The 17941-nt window shown below is 38.6% G+C and overlaps 1 protein-coding gene across 4 annotated transcripts in view; it reads left to right on the top strand.

Annotated features, from left to right (window-relative positions):
• The window catches only part of Sphkap (SPHK1 interactor, AKAP domain containing), a 143117-nt gene that overhangs the window by 93282 nt on the left and 31894 nt on the right, over window positions 1-17941 (top strand). For all 4 annotated transcript variants that reach the window (XM_021198487.2, XM_029538964.1, XM_029538965.1 and 1 more), the window contains 2 exons: window positions 10560-10619; window positions 12722-12856. In XM_021198487.2, coding sequence (XP_021054146.1) covers window positions 10560-10619; window positions 12722-12856 — 195 coding nt within the window. The remainder of the gene's footprint in view (window positions 1-10559; window positions 10620-12721; window positions 12857-17941) is intronic.

Genomic DNA, 17941 nt, shown 5'->3' with positions numbered 1-17941 from the left:
TCTCTTCCCATGCCTCTCCCTCTGTTCTCATCCCATGCCTCTCCCTCCATTCTCTTCCCATGCCTCTCCCTCTGTTCTCTTCCCATGACTCTCCCTCTGTTCTCTTCCCATGCCTCTCCCTCTGTTCTCTTCCCATGCCTCTCCCACTGTTCTCTTCTGCTTCATCAGTCTCCTTTCTTGTTTCATGTCACATGACGCTCTTACTCTCCTCATCCCCCCTTCTGTGAGAACTCCTTCTTCCCTACATATCTGCCCCATTTAATTTCATGATATCTTCGGGCACTCACACCAGTATAAATACATCTGTATAAATGTTAGACCCTGGAGAGGGCTGAAGAGACAACTCGTGGTTAAGAATGCTAGCTGCTCCTCTAGAGGATCCAAATTCTGTGACCAGGTCATAGGGTAGCTCATCACTGCCAATATCCAGTTCTAGAGGATCTGATACTATCAGTGAGCCCCTGTGGGTACCTGAACTTGCATGTACATAGCCACACAGAGATACATATACACATATGAATTAATAAAAATAAAAATAAGTGTTTACGAATGAAACAAAAACGTAGAAACTGGGATACACATATGAAAGTAAACATGCAGTTCTTGTCCTTCCTACGCTCTGTGTTACATCACTTAGTATAATATTTTCCAATTCCATCCATTTTCCTGCAAGTTTTATAATTTGACTTTTCTTCATAGCTGAATAAAATTGTTTTTATATACCGCATTTTCCTTGTTGATTCATCTGTTGATGGACACCTAGGCTGATTCCTCTTTGCATTTGGCACACTCTCACACAGGTCTTCACTGAGGAATGGACACTTCGTACTCAACAGGCTAGCACAGGCCAGCTGCGGTGTAATCCTTCATATATGTAGGAAGCGTATGACTTTGGTGACCTTGAACTATTTATTTATTGAGTCACAGTTCCTAAGCTGCAAAAGATATCCCTAGAGAGATGTCATTGGGCTGAGGGAGGACCACCCAAGACAGGTCAAAAACAGAGCAACATACCTCGCAGCTGCCATCATCATAGCTGTCAATGTCCTTTATCAACAGCTCCCTGCAGAAGGCATGGATCTATGTTCCCCATGCTCCTACCCCTGACCACAGGGTCTCACACCATGGTGCCTCAGTATCGTGGGAATAGTGACGTAGCTCTAACAAGTAATGGAATAATGACAGAGTGCTTTGTACAGATTTGGCTTGGAACCATGAGTTTCCATAATTTTTGCCTATTTATTACTTGGAACTGAGTTTATTAGCAATTGGTTATCTACTGTATTTTTCCCTGTGTTATATTAGCATGCTATCTATTTTGGAAAGTCTCACCAAAGACTCATTTATAAAATAAAAAAATATGAAATATATATATATATATATATATATATATGTGTGTGTGTATATATGTATGTATATATATATATGTAAAATCACTTCCATTTTGTATATATTTTGGTATTTCTGGTAGAAAGATAGACGAGACTGTCATGCTTTTGATGTGGTAAACATTTGCACCTCTGAGTAAAATCCCTTAATTATAACTGTTTAGGAAAAGAAACAAATTATTATTGTTAGCTTGAAATCATATGATTGTTCTAGGGATCATTTATGGTTGGTGAAAGTAGTTCACACTGCAAGCAAATCTCCTTGTTCTGGGTACATGAGCCACAGAAACAATGAACTGTGAAGAGGGTAATCAAATAGAAACAGTGCATGCAAGTCGCGGTTTGAGAAAGCTAACGTAACACGGTCTGAGGCTAACGTAACCCAGTCTGATAATATATGAGTAAGATCCATCTAAATCCTCACGTAATTGGGGTGGTGGTGTTCATAAAGAAAAAGAGTGCAAAAATCAAGCAGATGCTACAAATGAAAATAATTCTATGCAGCAGACCTTAAGGCTGAATGCCTATGCTCCCGTTATCTTACTTTTTCCTCGTCTTTGGTTTGCATAATCTATCTCAGGTTTGCCAGTTTTTCTTCTGGTGCTGACCTCCACCTGTCAGAATGGACAGGATTTCATGTTCATTTTATATTTACTTAAACCTCCAAATAATGGTTCTTCTATGATTTAATGCAAACATATAGAACAAATCAACTCAGATTATTTTTATTCATCCTCTAATTTCATTCAGTTGTTTAAAATATATTTTACTTATTCTTTAAGAACCAGCTAGTCCCCTAAGAGCTCCCAGGAACTAAGTCATCAACAAAGGAGTACACATGGCTCCAACTGCATACGTTGCAGAGGATGGCCTTGTCATGCATCAATGGAAGGAGAGGTCCTTGGTCCTATGAAGGCTTGATAGATACCCCAGTGTAGGGGAACTGACAGCAGGGAGGTGGGAGTGGGTGGGTGAAGGGACGCCCTCATAGAAACAGGGGGAGGGTGGATTGGGTATCGAGTTTCGGGGGGGTGGGTACTGGGAAAGGGGATAACATTTAAAATGTAAATAAAATAAATATCCAATTAAAAAAAAAGAATTACATACACATACATGATGTGTTTTGATTCCATCCACACCCAACACCCTTCCCTCGAAGTCTTCTTGGAACCCATTCCTGTGACTGTTTTTAACCTACTGAGGCCAAACAGTGCTGACAGTGAGTTTAAAATGTGTGTGGGTGCAGGGCCAGCTACTGGAGCAAGGACATTTTGTCACTAACCTGGAGCTTAAGCAAACCAGGTATGAATTAGCTTCCTGCGTGAACACTAAGGAATGGCAAGGCCTTGGTTAATTCCCAAGGCACAGCTTCTACACGGGGGCCATGAGCTCTGTGTTGAGTACCACACCAAAGAATTTTAATTGGTCCATTCATTCCAGATAAAAAAATGTATTGACCTACAATAAAAACCATTTGAACTTTACAGGGATCTAGACATCCTTTCAATCCTGTTTATTGAAATTACTTTTCAGATCCCATTTTGTTTTTCAATTTTTTTCATCTGTGAGTGTGTAGTATATGCATGGATGTATATGTATGTGTGCATGTGTGTGTACAAGTATGCTCACCCCTGGGGAGGAACATAGCCTTACATCAGTATGGCTTTCTTCAGTTGCTTTTTCATATTTTTAAGGAATTAATTTTTTATTTTGAGACAAAGTCTCTAAGCTTGGTATTTCATCTAGTCTTGCTGGTCAGAAAGACAGTATCCTCCTATATCCAACCCTAAATGTGTGAGTTATAGGTTAGTACCATGTATGCCTGGCTTTTACTTGGGCGCTAAGAATACAGACTCGGGTCTTCATGTTTTTGTCAAGAGTACTTCACCCACAGAGACATTTCCCCGGAGCATCAGCATGGTTTTTAGATTTCTAGTTTAGTTTTTTTCCATCTGTGTGAGCCTAGAAATTGAAAACTCTGGCCCTCAATTTCTTCATCTGCTCATAAGTACAAGACCCATGCTGCACTAATGTATTTGTTATGAGGGTGGAGTGGGCTGAGGAGAGGGCATGCAGGTCAGGCCTTGGTAAGCAGAGAAGCTCTCGCTACTGTTAGTACAACTGCTGATGTTAGAGCACAGTAATGAGCCAGAGCTGTCGACAAATCCCCTTGTTCTGCATCTATGCATCTCTCTCCACACTTCTCAGAGAGCTCTCTCTACATTTCTGCTAATATTTCTCTGTATCAATCAGACATAGTTGACCATTGAATCTCTACAGCAGCCTCAAAATAAATGCCTTTACTCCAGTTCCAGGGGATCCAATGCCTCTCCTGGCCTTTTTGGGTCCCGCATGCATAAAGTGCACAAACATACATACATATAAACCAGTCACACACCTAAAAAATAAAATAAAATGCATCTTTAAAAAAAAAGATTTATAAGGTAAGCAAGGAATAATAAGCCCAACATATATTTAAATATATATATAATACATCTGTATTCAACTCTATTTTTCATAGTACAAAGAAACCTCCTTGCAGTTCCTCTCTCTTCTTACTCCATTATGACAGCCTTTGCCTTCCCTGACTGGATTGGTTTCAAACACATCCAATTTCCTCTAGTTCCTGCTACTTTACACCATAATTATAGCTCAGCTCCATCACTTGGAGAAATCAACCCAGAAAACATCTTGAAGCACACAATTCCTAATACAGGAGCAAGCGATGAGGCATGTGTGGCCACTTTGGGAACAGTTGGGATCTTATTAGATTCAATCTGCATGTATCACACAACCTAGCAAGATAATAAACATCTACAAAGTCAAACAAAAGGCCAAGCTCAAAGACAAACCTTAAGCTATGGCCACATCATCTTTGGGTATCCTTTGTTAAGGCCATGCCTTTCAATAGAAAGAGCTACCAAGAGTCTCACAACCAAGATGACAATGACAGAGTACAGTCAAGGATCATCTTACGTTTCCCAAATTCTCACTCAGAACATCTTGAAAAATAAGCTTTTCCTTGACAAGAAACCAAATTTAAAAATTAGACATGTAAAAAACATATTTCCACACAATAAAATATTATTCTGCAGTAAAGTCTAATGAACTACTAATAAAGACTTGATAGAGTTGAATTTAAAAACATTATGTTAGCCGGTCATAATAAAACTGCACATTATACACATTGTTACATTTACATTAAATGTCCAGGATAGACAATTCTATAAAAGATATAAAAATAGCTGTGTAGTTGTTTACGGCTGTGAAAGGAATGTGTGACAAAGACATTTGGCTGCTAATTGATTCTTCCTTCTGAGAATGAATCAAAGCCAAAGGAAGATATCCTGTGCCTTCCTATATTGCTGTCTGCCTTAATGCTGTAAGACTAGGTTCTTCAATGAACTGACCTCATCATGTCAGCTAGGTTGGCTGACCAGAAAGCTCTCAGGATCTTCCCCTTGCCTCTCTCCAATTTGGGGGTTATAGAGACAGGCAGTGATGCCTGGCATTTTTGTAGGTAGAAACTGGGGATTTGAACTTGGGCCTTCATGTTTACATAGCAAGTACTATTACCCACTAAGACATGTCCTCACCCTCTTACCCTTTGTTTATATATGCACACAGAAAATTTTTTAAGCAGATTGATCCCAAATAATCACCTGGAATCACATTACAAATTATTTTTAAGCTACCAGTAAAGTTCAGTTTATGTATGGTTAGTTAAAATATCTAAATTTTTTTTTTACAATTATCTATAGTTTCTACTTTGTGTCTCATCACGAACTGCTCAAAAAGCTCTTCAAAAAACCATTTCAAATGTGTTTTTAAAATATTGACAGTAAGAAGAAGCAGAGAAGTCTGACATCCCTGAGTGTAAATAAAACCTTGCATTTTCCAAATGATTGCTGCAATTATTTGGAAGCAGTAACCGCATACAAATGCAACACCATCCCAAAGAGTCAAGTGTGTTCTAGAACGGCTGACAACATGACACCATGCCACAGTGATGGAAGAGTTTTCTACTTAGTGCCATCAGTGCCAACTGCTAATCAGAGAAAATGTGGCATTTTGAGAAGATAAATTCAATTCAGCCCAGGGTCCTGCATCTAGAAAAAAATCTTTTGCAGCAGGAAGAAAACAGACAGACAGGCTTGGTGGTTTTTTTTTCTAAGCATTGTAGGGCTTAGCACTTTGATTCTGTCAAATTAAGGGATCTTGTCATAGCTCCCATGGGCAGATGGCTGCATTGTTCCAAGTAGCTGAAAGGAGCTGGTTTTCTTCAAAAATAAACCCTAAGTATATGTTTGACCATAAACAGCATTCAGATGTCTAAATTTTAAAGGCAATTTGACATCCTGCTTTTAAGGAACAGTTCATAGGAAATATCTCTGTAAGAATAAAAGGGTTTAGCTGACTTCAAGAAGATACCCCCTGGCTAAAATCCCTGGTGTCATCTATCCTTCTGCCAGTGACTGCTCATGGTGGATACACAGCAGGGCGGTATCTCCTAACTGTTGAATTTGCCTATCTGGATAGTGTAAAATGTTGACTGAAGTCAATGTGCATCAGTCTAAAACTGTCCACATGAAATATAGATTTAGCACTGACAGCGATCACTAGTTCTTCTCATGTGCTCTCAGTTAAATTAAAAGTTCAAACTTCTTTTTAATCTAATACAGCATTCCTGGTTTTGTCTGACTTCATTTGTCATTTATCTCACACAAACTGCTGTGATCTGTGTTCAACTGAATTTATTTTATATTACATTGTTTGAGTAGATCTTAATGCCAAACTCTTTCTTATGTCAGATTTTCATTGCACGCACACACACACACACAAATTGAGATTACCTGACTAAATAATCCACACTATGAAACAGAGAACAGCATATTGTCTATAAACATTCATATATGTGAGTGAATATATATATATTCATATATATATGTTTAAATTATTGAAGAGATCATTTTCTTGCTGACATTTATTCTCACACCAACACATACATAAGAACAAGCTAAGAGTCAAGGGAGCAGCATGTGAATGCAACGTTGAAAGTCCAACCACAGAGGCAGCATTGCTAAGCGTGCAGGGTGGGGAGTTTCTAAGCTCCCTGGGGATGATGTGCTTCCATCAGCTTCAGGCAAGTGCAAGAAGCAGATGGAACAAAGTGCCTGCACAGAGGCGAACAAGTGATTTTAAGGAAAACATCACCACCTCTAGTCTCTCCTCATTACCAACCATTGTTCTCAACATTTTGCTTTTGTTTGTGTTGTTTACTTTTCCTGCATCTTCAGCAAATGTTCATATGCAGAAAGGGAGCATTCCTCTAAGTATTTTACATCCTTGTCAATTGCTGAGCTGATGCCCCTCCAGTTAATTCTCCTGCGGGATCTCTACAGTTTCCCTCTGTCCTTGGCACAAAACACTTCTGCTGAGGCCCCTTAAATCATCACTTAAATCAGGAGAGATGACCAAGGTGCAGTATCTGCCTCCTGTGGCATGTGTACCACCTCAGGCAGGGGTTCCACTTCATTCATTTGTTTATTCATTCATTCATTCATTCATTTTAGGCTGGAAGAGGACTCCACAGTTAAGAACACTCTTTCAGAATACAGGAGTTCAGTTTCCATTGCTATACTTCATACAGCTCAGAAAAGCCTGAAACTCTAAGGGCAGGGAGTTCAACATCCTACTCTGGCCTGTTTCCTATTTCTGTTTCTGAAGGAGGAAACAGAAATTCTGTAAACACATCCAGCTTTCCCCGGATCCTTCCTGGGTTCATTTGGCATACTTGGACATCCTCACACAGGTATCTGGCTGAGAACTCTACGCCATCTGTTCATGTAAGGAGATGAGCCAGCACAGAAGTCCTGCTTTGATGTCTACTAGCTGCTAGCTCTTGCAGCCCCAGTCCCCCACCCTATCACCACCACAAAATGTTCTTTAGCCTGCAGAACCAGAACACAAAAGCCCTCAAATTTTATGATTTACCCACACTGCACTAGTCTAACAATACCCTCCACAGAGGCCTATTTTACCTTCTCCTTATCAAAAGTTTCCATTGCAAACTTTTAGCTCTCAAGTAGGGAATCAGCAAAAGCTAACCCATCAGTCTCTCGGACCTTGTGGTGCAACATTTGTAGCATGAATTTTGATTTCCTCTTTCATTCAATTCCTCTAAAGGGTTAAAAGATACTTGGACTTTTCACTATATCAGAGGAAAGGACTTGAGCTTGGGCATCTTACTTCTTTGGGCTTCACAGCTGTGGCTTTTCTTTCCTCTCCCCCTCTTCCTTCTTCCTCTCTGTATCTCTCTGTCTCCGTGTCTCTCTGTCTCTGTATGTGTGATGATGGGGGGGGGGAGGGGATGAGGAGGTGGTAGATCAGAGGACCACCTCAGGAATTGTTCCTCATCTTCTACTTTGAGACAAAGTTTGTTTTTTCAACTATAGCTGTAGCATGATTCTGGGGATTCTTCTGTTCTGCTTGCAGTTTTGCCTTAAGGGTGCTGAGATTACAGATGTGTACTACTACATCCATCTATTAATTGGTTTCTGAGAATTTTATTTCAAGCCTGTACCCACTGAGTCATCTTCCCTGTACCTACATTTCAGATTTATTGATACTTTATTTGCAAATAGGACATGTGTTTCCATATATATATATATATATATATATATATATATATATATATATATATAATAAAATTGTTATTCTTTTTCTTAAAATGAATTATCCCCTGATTGTGTGTGTGTGTATGTGTGTATGTATGTGTGTATGTATATGTTTGTATTATATATATTAGGCTCTAAAAATACTGACTTGATTACCATAAAATTACAAAAATACTCAATGCAAAATATAAACAGGTAATTGACATATACTAGCAAAATTTCATAACACAGTTCATAGTGGATGACCAACTTTACTCTCTATAACTGAAGCCTGTATTGAAGGTTAGTTAATTGCTATCCTAAATGGCTTTCATTGGTCTCTGTTGTGCTTCTTCCTACTGGGACACTCAATAATGAGAGCTTTGTGATGTACAGGCAAAGTAATGGCCTTTTTAAAGGTGACTGAGAGTCATCACAGTAGTTCAAGTGATGACTATGTAGAATGAAAACCCTGAGCACTAATGGGTATTGAGCCAATTTTTCCAAGGTCAAATTACAATTACTATGTGAAACTTCAAATGGTTCTAGATCATGAACCACTTCTGACTTCCATTTACTCTGCTTGCATTGCATTATCTGCAAAGGGACATAGGCCCCATGGCTCCCAATTTTCCCATCAGAGTGTCCTGATGAAACAGAGCCTAAATCAAAATGAAGTAACATCTCTCAGCATTCTCTCTCCCTAATACTCATCAAGCTGTGTCAACTAGTATTACTGTGGTACTGTAGTACAACAAGTAGCATAGGCGGTAGTCGTGTTAGCCTGGGAGGCTTAAGGAAGTCTCTCATGTGGGAGCAGAGCTGTAGTCATCTGCTGTATGCTTTAGCGGAATATTAACTATGCTAGCTTCTAAAGCTTTCACTTATATACTACTCTTCTTGTCCTTTGCTGTTGTTGTTGCCATTTTAATCTAAAAAAATAAAAGGGTTGATTCAGAGAAACTCTACCCTTGTACAAACCAATTGGAATCAGAAATCTCCATATATCTTCAGGCATCTAATAAAATTCCACATACTACTAGCATCCTGATGATGTGTTGTAAAAATTATTTAATCCTGACCCTGGGTTTCTACCCCATCTTAGGTCATTTAGTTCCTGGATCAAAGATACACACAACCTTTATATTTACAAGAAGCCTTAACTAGCACTAGAGCTGAGCAGATATCTACCCTCGACACTATTAGAATCCACTTTACTATTGATAACCCTGAATTGTTAATCACTATGTTTCATCTGGACTGTTCTTAACTCCATCTAGACAACCCTCGGGGACATGTTTTTATGGTTCATCTAACCCATGGCAGCTTCTCCTTTCTCCTCTACCTTCTTCTTCTTCTCATGGTCCCTCTCCAACCCAAAGCCCAGGAAACCTCCCTATGTCTCTTCTGCCCAGGTATTAGCTGTTGGCATCTTTATTTATCAATCAAAAATAACGTAGGGGCAAGGTGACACAATGTCACTGCATTCAATGAGCAGATTCTCTGGTCTCTGGGACAACCAGGTCTTGGGGGCCCAATTGTAGTATTAGAATACAAGCAGCATCAGGCCAACCCACTACAATGATGTTCTGTATTTTACATATTCAAATATCCAAATCAAGTAATTAAGAATATAACTGATGAATTTTAACAAGTCTAAGACCTAATTCATGTCTTCTTATTTAACCACTCTATGATTTTGTTGCTCACACTTCTTTTTCTCCCAGCCTGGTCTATAGTCAGATCTTCCTCTTTTACCAGACAATGTGTTTCATCTCCAAGCAGTGCTCCTTCTGCCTGACTAGGACATTTACCTCATCCCTGCTGAACAGAGTCTTCCTAACTTTTATCAGTCTGTTGTTCCTCTTTGAAATTGTTCCTTAATCCTCCCTCCAACCCCATCTCATTGTTCATAGTATTTATATATCTGTATAATATGCTTAAAGTTTGAGATTTTAGTTGGAATATATCATTTCACTGTTGCTTGAAAATAATATTTAACAATTCGCCCATTATTTTAAACTAACTGGTCTAGGCATCTAAGATGAACAACTTAGGACCAACTTTTATAAAACTGGAAAAATTAAAAATAAACTCAAGCACTCAGGCAGACAGAACCCATTAAGACATACATTACTAGATGTGGATCAGGGTCCCAGGGCTTTACAAGTTTCTTTAATTTGTTTCTTTCATTTTTCTTTTCTAATTCATAAGATTTGATAATAATTTAAACCTAAAGATTTTGCTGTGACTTGAATAAAATCAGGAAATGTTTGACTATGTTGGCCTACAAAAGCAGAAAGACATTTGCCATCATGGTTGGGACATGTGAAGAGGAGGTTGGAAATCCTTGTAGAGGCTCAAACTGAAATGATGGTCTCTATGTCAAGCTATATAAACTGGCTGAGACTTTAAAACTACTTCTGTGAGTGTTGTTTTAATTTTGTTTTGCTTCTTTTTCCTAACAGGACTGATAGATTCTTCACACAATTGAGTGTTTTGCTTTCTCTTTCAGGTCTGCTTTGTGAACCTGGATGTCAACAAAGATGCCTGCATCACAGAGAACCTGCAGCAGGTAACAGATGGGCCTGGAGCTCTCCAGGAGACTGTGGCGATGGATAGACTCTGTCTATGATGGTCTTCTTAGAAGGATAGATGACATTATCACTGCCTTTTTCCCTGACCTTGCCCTGCAGCTTTTCATGCTGTTACCCCATAATGTGTTTGAAAGTCACATTTCCAGGCCTGCAGAACTGTTCAGAAAAGCATCTCCCCTCACCCATCAGCATCTTAACATGGCCCTTCCTTCACGTTCATATCATAACCTGCCATGCCTTTTCCAAGGTATCTTATAACCAAGTGAAGGCAGCCAGCTCTTTCCTCTGGTCCTTGGGATTACTCTTTCCATTCGTTTTATCAAATCTCATCTCAGCTGTGTCTCCATTGTCTTACCCTTATTATGGGCTTCAACATTCTGCACATCATAACAGCCAACTTCCACCCATCTCATCTGAGGTGGATCCCTAGTGTAAATGCTTGGCTACATTAAGCACCTGAATGCTCAGTTCTTTAGACGCTGGGCATGCCTGTGTTACAGTGGAAAGAATTAAGTAATATCCCAGTTTGTCACTGCTCACCCAAAGCTGAGAGGTTTGGCTCCATTTACAGCATGACAGTTATGGTTGAATCTTCACAGAACAATACACAAAGCCTTCATTTAATTGACACTAAGTACTCAGTTATACAGGAACCACTCACAGCATATGCAGAATTTGAGATTTCTTGGTGCTATCATATTTTTTCTAGGTATAATTAAACCAAGCTTCTCAACCTAATGCTCACAGGGATGGCCCTCTATAATCTTTTTCCAGATTCCAAATATTATCCTCTGTGCGGCACTAGAGTTTTCTAAGAAAGTTATGCATATGACTTTATTTGATGAGTAAGTTACCAGTCTCTAGGCAATAGACAATTTATGTATACATGAAAGTAATTATAACATCTCATTCACATACGGTTCTGTTATGGATTAAATAGAATAGGAAGCAGACTTCACCAATGTGCAGACTTTACCAAAATGCTTAGAACATAGTCAAAGCAAAACTAGCATTAAACATGATCTTATTATTATTGAGTTTATTGGAACAGAAGATTACCAGCAAGTAATTTTGTTATTCAAAACTTAAGAGGAAAAATATTTCCAAACTAGTGTTAATTTCTGTTGTATAATAGTAACTGCAAAATGTTCACTTTGGAAAAAACAAGAGTTTTTCTCTTTTAAGCTTAAATTTTCTATTCCAATCTTAACTCTTATTATCTAATTTGAAACAGTTTTGCTCTGATTTCAAGATTTCGTAATATTTTTAAGATCATAATATAATTACATCATTTCCTATCTTTCTTATTATCCTTCCAACTCTCCCCATGTATATCCCCATTTTAATTGTTGGTGTGTGTGTGTGTGTGTGTGTGTGTGTGTGTGTGTGTGTGTGTGTGGTATGTGATATGTGTGTGTGCATGCACATCTCTGTATATTTGTGGTGTGTGTGTGTATATGTGGTATGTGGGGTGTGTGTGTGCATGCACATCTGTGTATATTTGTGGTGTGTGTGTGTGTGTGTGTGTGTGTGGTATGTGATGTGTTTGTGTGCATGCACATCTGTGTATATTTGTGTGTGTGTGTGTGTGTGTTTGTGTGTGTGTGTGTGCTTCAGGCTGGCCATTTGGTATTGGATAGCTGTGATTTTTCCCTGGGGAAAGATATTTTTCCTGCCTTCAGCATTCCTTAGTTGCCTGTAGTCCTCTATCTAGGGTTGCGACCTCCTGAGCTTTCTTCATTCCATGCTATCATATTTATTGCTGTCATCCTTGTTCAGGTCATGTTTAGGCAGTCTTGATGGTGAGATTTCATAGGTGTAGCTACTCTGACATTTCTAGGAGAAATAATCTCACAGGAAACTTCTTGTTCCTCCGCCTCCGACAGTCTTTTTGCCTATCTCTTCTACAACTGCACTTGAGTCTTATCTGTGGGAGTTGTGTTATAGTGAGCTATGGACTAAGTGGCTTATATATCTAGATTCAAAAATCAATTTTTTTGCAGATGGAATTGTTTGGGAGTGCTATTTTAGAATGTAAAGGACTCCTATGAACTAACTCAGAGTCTTTCTTACCCCACAGAAACTGGTCAATGTTTCCCCAGACCTTCCAAATCTCATCAACTCCATGAATGTCCAACAGCCGAAAGAAAATGAAATTGTCCTCTTAAGTGGGTTAGCCTCTGGAAACCTCCAGGCAGATTTTGATGTTTCACAGGTAAGGAACGTAGTTCTTGGTCAACTACTCATTTAGTGCATGGGTCCTCAACCTACGGATCATAACCCCTATCTCTAGCTCCAAAAGCATTTATATTATGATTCAAAATTGTTTCAAAATAACAGTTATAAAGTAGCAACAAAAAATACTTTTATGGTTGGGGATTACCACGACATGAGGAACTATATTGAAGGGTCATAGCATTAATAAGGTTGAGAACCAAGTTTTCTGTTGTCAGCGAGATATGAGCTCCAAAAAGGCGCTGGACATGAACTTTATCAGAAGAGTGTGCTCCACATAATCTTGGGCTTTATCTCTATCTCTCCCCAGTAGCACCACTCAGAGGTTGATAGATTTTCCTTTGCATCAACTCTCAGATTGCTAGTGTTGTGTACCCAGGGCTTGAACACATATACTGGGCCTGTTCCACAAAATCTAGTAAATATTCAAAATCAAAATCTTCTCCCCTTTTAACAACAATCGAGTATGTATCATTTTTTTCTCATTTCATCTAATATAATTTTTCTGGTACTTATTTGTCCTCAAGATATACCAAACTGGCCAAGATTATAATAAGCATGTAACATTCAGGATGGGAAGGAAGTGTGCCCATAGAGTAAAATCCCATAAGGAAGAAAGTCGTTAGAAATAAAGCAGGAATGAAAATATTATAACACTCCGATATATCCTTCTTCATTGCTATTGTAATAAACATCACAACACCACTTTGAAGAATGTACTTAAAGTTTTTCCATCAATTCACTAGAAAAGTACACACAAGGTATACTATATATAGTACAGATGGCAGTTCCAAATTAAAGTAGTGAGCATTTTTTGCCCATTAAATTGGTCATTTTTTTTTTTCAAAATACCAGAAGCCCAGAAAGCCAGCCTTTTCTCAATTTTGACTCCAGAGACTTAGTGCAGATCTCTACCTAGTCTATCAGAATTTTTTCTTTTCGTTTCTTTTCTCTTCTCTTCTCTTCTTTTCTTTTTCCAATTTTTACCAATGCAAAAGCAAGAGGTTTATTTTTCCCGCATGTTGGGATCAACCCTCAATCAGTCCCTCAAGGTGAGTGGCTAGAAGGTGACCCCCAAATGGCTATTACTAGCAATTTTTATACTTTTTATGGGCACAGATTACATCAGCAAGGTTACAGTTTAAACTTAATTGGCTAAGCATATTGAACTTGAAATCTATTGGCTAGCAAGCATGGCATGCATTTGAACTCTACCCGGGATTTTCTAGAAGGTCAGGTAACTATCAGTCAGTATACTCTTGAGAATTTTTTATTCAAGAATGTTCCTGTAAGTGGAGATTGGAACTTGGCCTAGCATTGACAAAAGGCGGGTGAGTGTAAGTCTGGTGAAAGCCCCTAGGGCCTTTCATTCCCCGCTTTTTCTTGTACAGCGCCAATCTTAGAGTTACACTCAGGAGTCTCTGGTAACTAACTCATATTCTTCAGGTCCTGTCCTCAGGGTCTAATGTTGATCGTGCAGGACCATCAGCTGCACTGCTCCTATTCTCTCTTTTATGAAGGCTCTAAGCTTGTTCAATATGTAGGGTCCAAAGGTCAACAATAGCAAGCGAACAATTAGGGGTCCTAACAAGGTCCTATCAATTTTCTAATTGATATATCAGTTAGGATAATATTTTTCATTACTGAGGAATCTAGATTTGGGGGAGGTATTGAAAAATGTCTCTAAGTTCAAATTCCCTTTATATTCAGCAAAGCAGTGATGACCAGATAAAAATTGTATGCATAAAATTTCTAAGTATTTCTATACTGAGCCTGTATTTTCTGTCTCTATAGCCAGAGATGAGCTTCTATTCAGTTAAAGGGACTTTATTTATATAGAGAGAAGCTCCTTAATATAACAAAGGAAACCCCAACTAGTTCTAGAAACCAAAACCTTAGTAGACAGCAAGCACTGTCTACCAACCCTTGGTTTGACCATGTATCTGCACTCTGGTGTAAACCATCTCATTAATGAAAGAAGAATCCTATAATACATGAAAATTTGTATCTTGTCAGCCAGAGAAACAATATTCCTGAACAGTCAGCAGTTGGGATTTGAAGCTAAAGAATCTGGGTCTTCCTGAGCCTGGATTCACCCCTCTATGAAACAAAATAAATGGGTTTCTACTTTGAAACACCAACTTGAGAAATGAGATTGGTCGTCTATCAGATTTAGGATTGGTAAAAATCCTTTCCCAATCTGTTGGTGGCCTTTTTGTCTTGTTGACACTGTCTTTTGCCTTACAGAAGCTTTGCAATTTTATGAGGTTCCATTTGTCAATTCTTGATTTTACAGCACAAGCCATTGGTGTTCTGTTGAGAAATTTTTTCCCTGTGCCCATATCTTTGAGGCTTTTCCCCACTTTCTCCTCTATCAATTTCAGTGTCTCTGGTTTTATGTGGAGGTCTTTGATCCACTTAGACTTGAGCTTTGTACAAGGAGATAAGAATGGATCAATTTGCATTCTTCTACATGATAGCCGCCAGTTGTGCCAGCACCATTTGTTGAAAATGCTATCTTTTTTCCACTGGATGGTTTTAGCTCCCTAGTCAAAAATCAAGTGACCATAGATGTGTGGATTCATTTCTGGATCTTCAATTCTATTCCATTGATCTACATGTCTGTCGCTGTACCAGTACCATGCAGTTTTTATCACAATTGCTCTGTAGTACAACTTAATGTTAGGCATGGTGATTCCACCAGAGGTTCTTTTATTGTTGAGAATGGTTTTTGCTATCCTAGGTTTTTTATTATTCCAGATGAATTTGCAAATCGCCCTTTCTAACTCTGTGAAGAATTGGGTTGGAATTTTGATGGGGATTGCATTGAATCTGTAGATTGCTTTTGGCAGGATGGCCATTTTCACTGTTAGTCCTGCCAATCCATGAGCATGGGAGATCTTTCCATCTTCTGAGATCTTCTTCAATTTCTTTCTTTAGGGATTTGAAGTTCTGGTAAAAAGCACATTGTTTAAAATGAACTTTAGTTTTGTTAGGGAAAAAAAGGACAAAATTTTAAAAATCTGTCATCCTACAAAAAAAAAGTCAAAACTATTTTTCTCTCAAATAACCTCTTTGAGATACTTTGTATTTAAATTGTCATGTTTATAATAACTTTTTAAACAATGTGATCAATCAATGAATAGAAAAGCTTTGCTGCTAGTAACCATATAATCTTATATATTCTTGATTCTGAAGCTAATAATAAGGTTTGTTCACTATAAGTTTTACATGAATTCTGCATAAATTGCATTCCATGGTTTTAAATAAATAAATACTGAAAATTTTATTCCTATCTACTTTGTTATGGTAGGTCATTTTTTACTGATGTGTTCAGCTGTAGATAGCAGTGACAGCTGCAGGTATTATTGGAAGATTCCAGTTTCCTTCTTGTGCCTCCATGATAATTGATACTGACATTAATTGGGCCTGGCCTTGAATTGAACTTTGTAGACTCTGATTGACCTTAGCTAAGATTCTTAATTAAACATGACTGAAGATAGACATAAACACATAGAGAATGTATTGTCTCATGTAACTAAGCAAACACAGTACACATGAACGGATTTGAACCATGTTGACAGGATATGGATTTTTCTTATAGCCTCTTTCCTGCTTTCTCTCTGTAGGTGCTGTTATTAGACATAAGGAAACATTAGCCTTTTGTGTTCAGGTTACCCAGTTAGAGGAATGAGACCACAGACAGGCAACAAAAGAGACTGAACAACCAATCAAGGAGCAAGCATGGGTGGGACCTAGCCCCGCCCCCAACATATGTAGCAAATGTGCAGCTTGGACTTCATGTGGTTTCCCCAACAAGTGGAGCAAGGGCTGTCCTTGAATATACTCAGTTTTTAACTGGCCACTATGGCTTAGGGAATGTACTATTCTGACTGGCCAGGCAAGATTCATCTCTGGACTCAGAGATGAACTCCATATGCATTTCTCAAACTGTAAGGGAAGCAGAAAATTCTACTTTACAGAGGATGAAGACAAAAAAGGTTAAATTATGGTCAATATAAGGTATATTGGTGTTTTGCCTGCACAAATGTCTGTCTGTACACCACATTTATGCCTGATGACCTTGGTTACCAGAAGAGGGCATTCCCCCATCCCCTTATCCTCTGAGAAGGGGGAGGTCTCCCCTGGGTATCATCCCACCCTGGCACATCAAGTCATTGAAGGATGAGATGAGTTCTGTGAGAGTAGAGTTAGAAAGAATTTATTAAGTATCATATAGTAAGGAATGCTCAAAGTTAATGATGGTCATGTGCCACTACAGTAACAACTGTCTGGGGATGAGGGGGCTGAGGTGGATCAGAGGACCACTGGAGGCTAAGATATTGACCAAATCTCTTGAGAGCTCCATGTAAAATGTTCAATTTATGCACCCTTTCCCAATGAGCTATCAGTGTTTGCCTGTGAGTTCTATCACTTGCATCTCTTTTATTAGACTCTCCATCACTTATCCTGTATCACGTTACCTGACTGTAGTCTCCCAGGGCTCCCAAAGGTGCTAAGTCATTATGTAGATACCACAATACATGTTTTGATAGGTCAGCAAAGCAGTATCAACACTGTATCTCATCTTGGCGATCAGAGCAAGTCTCTACTTTTATATAGACACTCTGTGATTGACTACTTTGTCCCCTTTAAAATTGGTAGTCTATTAATTCATAAATAAGATTTTGATTAGCACAGAAAATTGTGTGCTAGATTAGCCAAGGAAGTCTAAATAATCCATCCTTAGGAATGGCCTAACAGTACAATGATAGCTGACTAAGTGCTAAGTTCTTGGCCATGCTGGGGTATACATCCTGGGGTAGTGAACAAGTTCAGCATTTTGCTCTTGTGGAACTAACTTACAACTACTGGCTAGACCCCTACTGTCTGTGTATATTACTAAATATGTAAGTAAAATCCAACTGTCCACATGCATACATCTCAAACCACTAATGAACATATACAGTGATCATCTAGGATAATAATAATGACAAAATTTCAATGGCCAATACTTAAATACAATATTAAGTAAAATTAGTTACTTTCTGGTCCTGTTCGATTT

This window comes from Mus pahari, chromosome 5, assembly GCF_900095145.1.
Source record: "Mus pahari chromosome 5, PAHARI_EIJ_v1.1, whole genome shotgun sequence".
NCBI lineage: Eukaryota > Metazoa > Chordata > Mammalia > Rodentia > Muridae > Mus > Mus pahari.
Note: the sequence above shows the minus strand (reverse complement) of the source record. Positions and strands in the feature narration are given on the sequence as shown.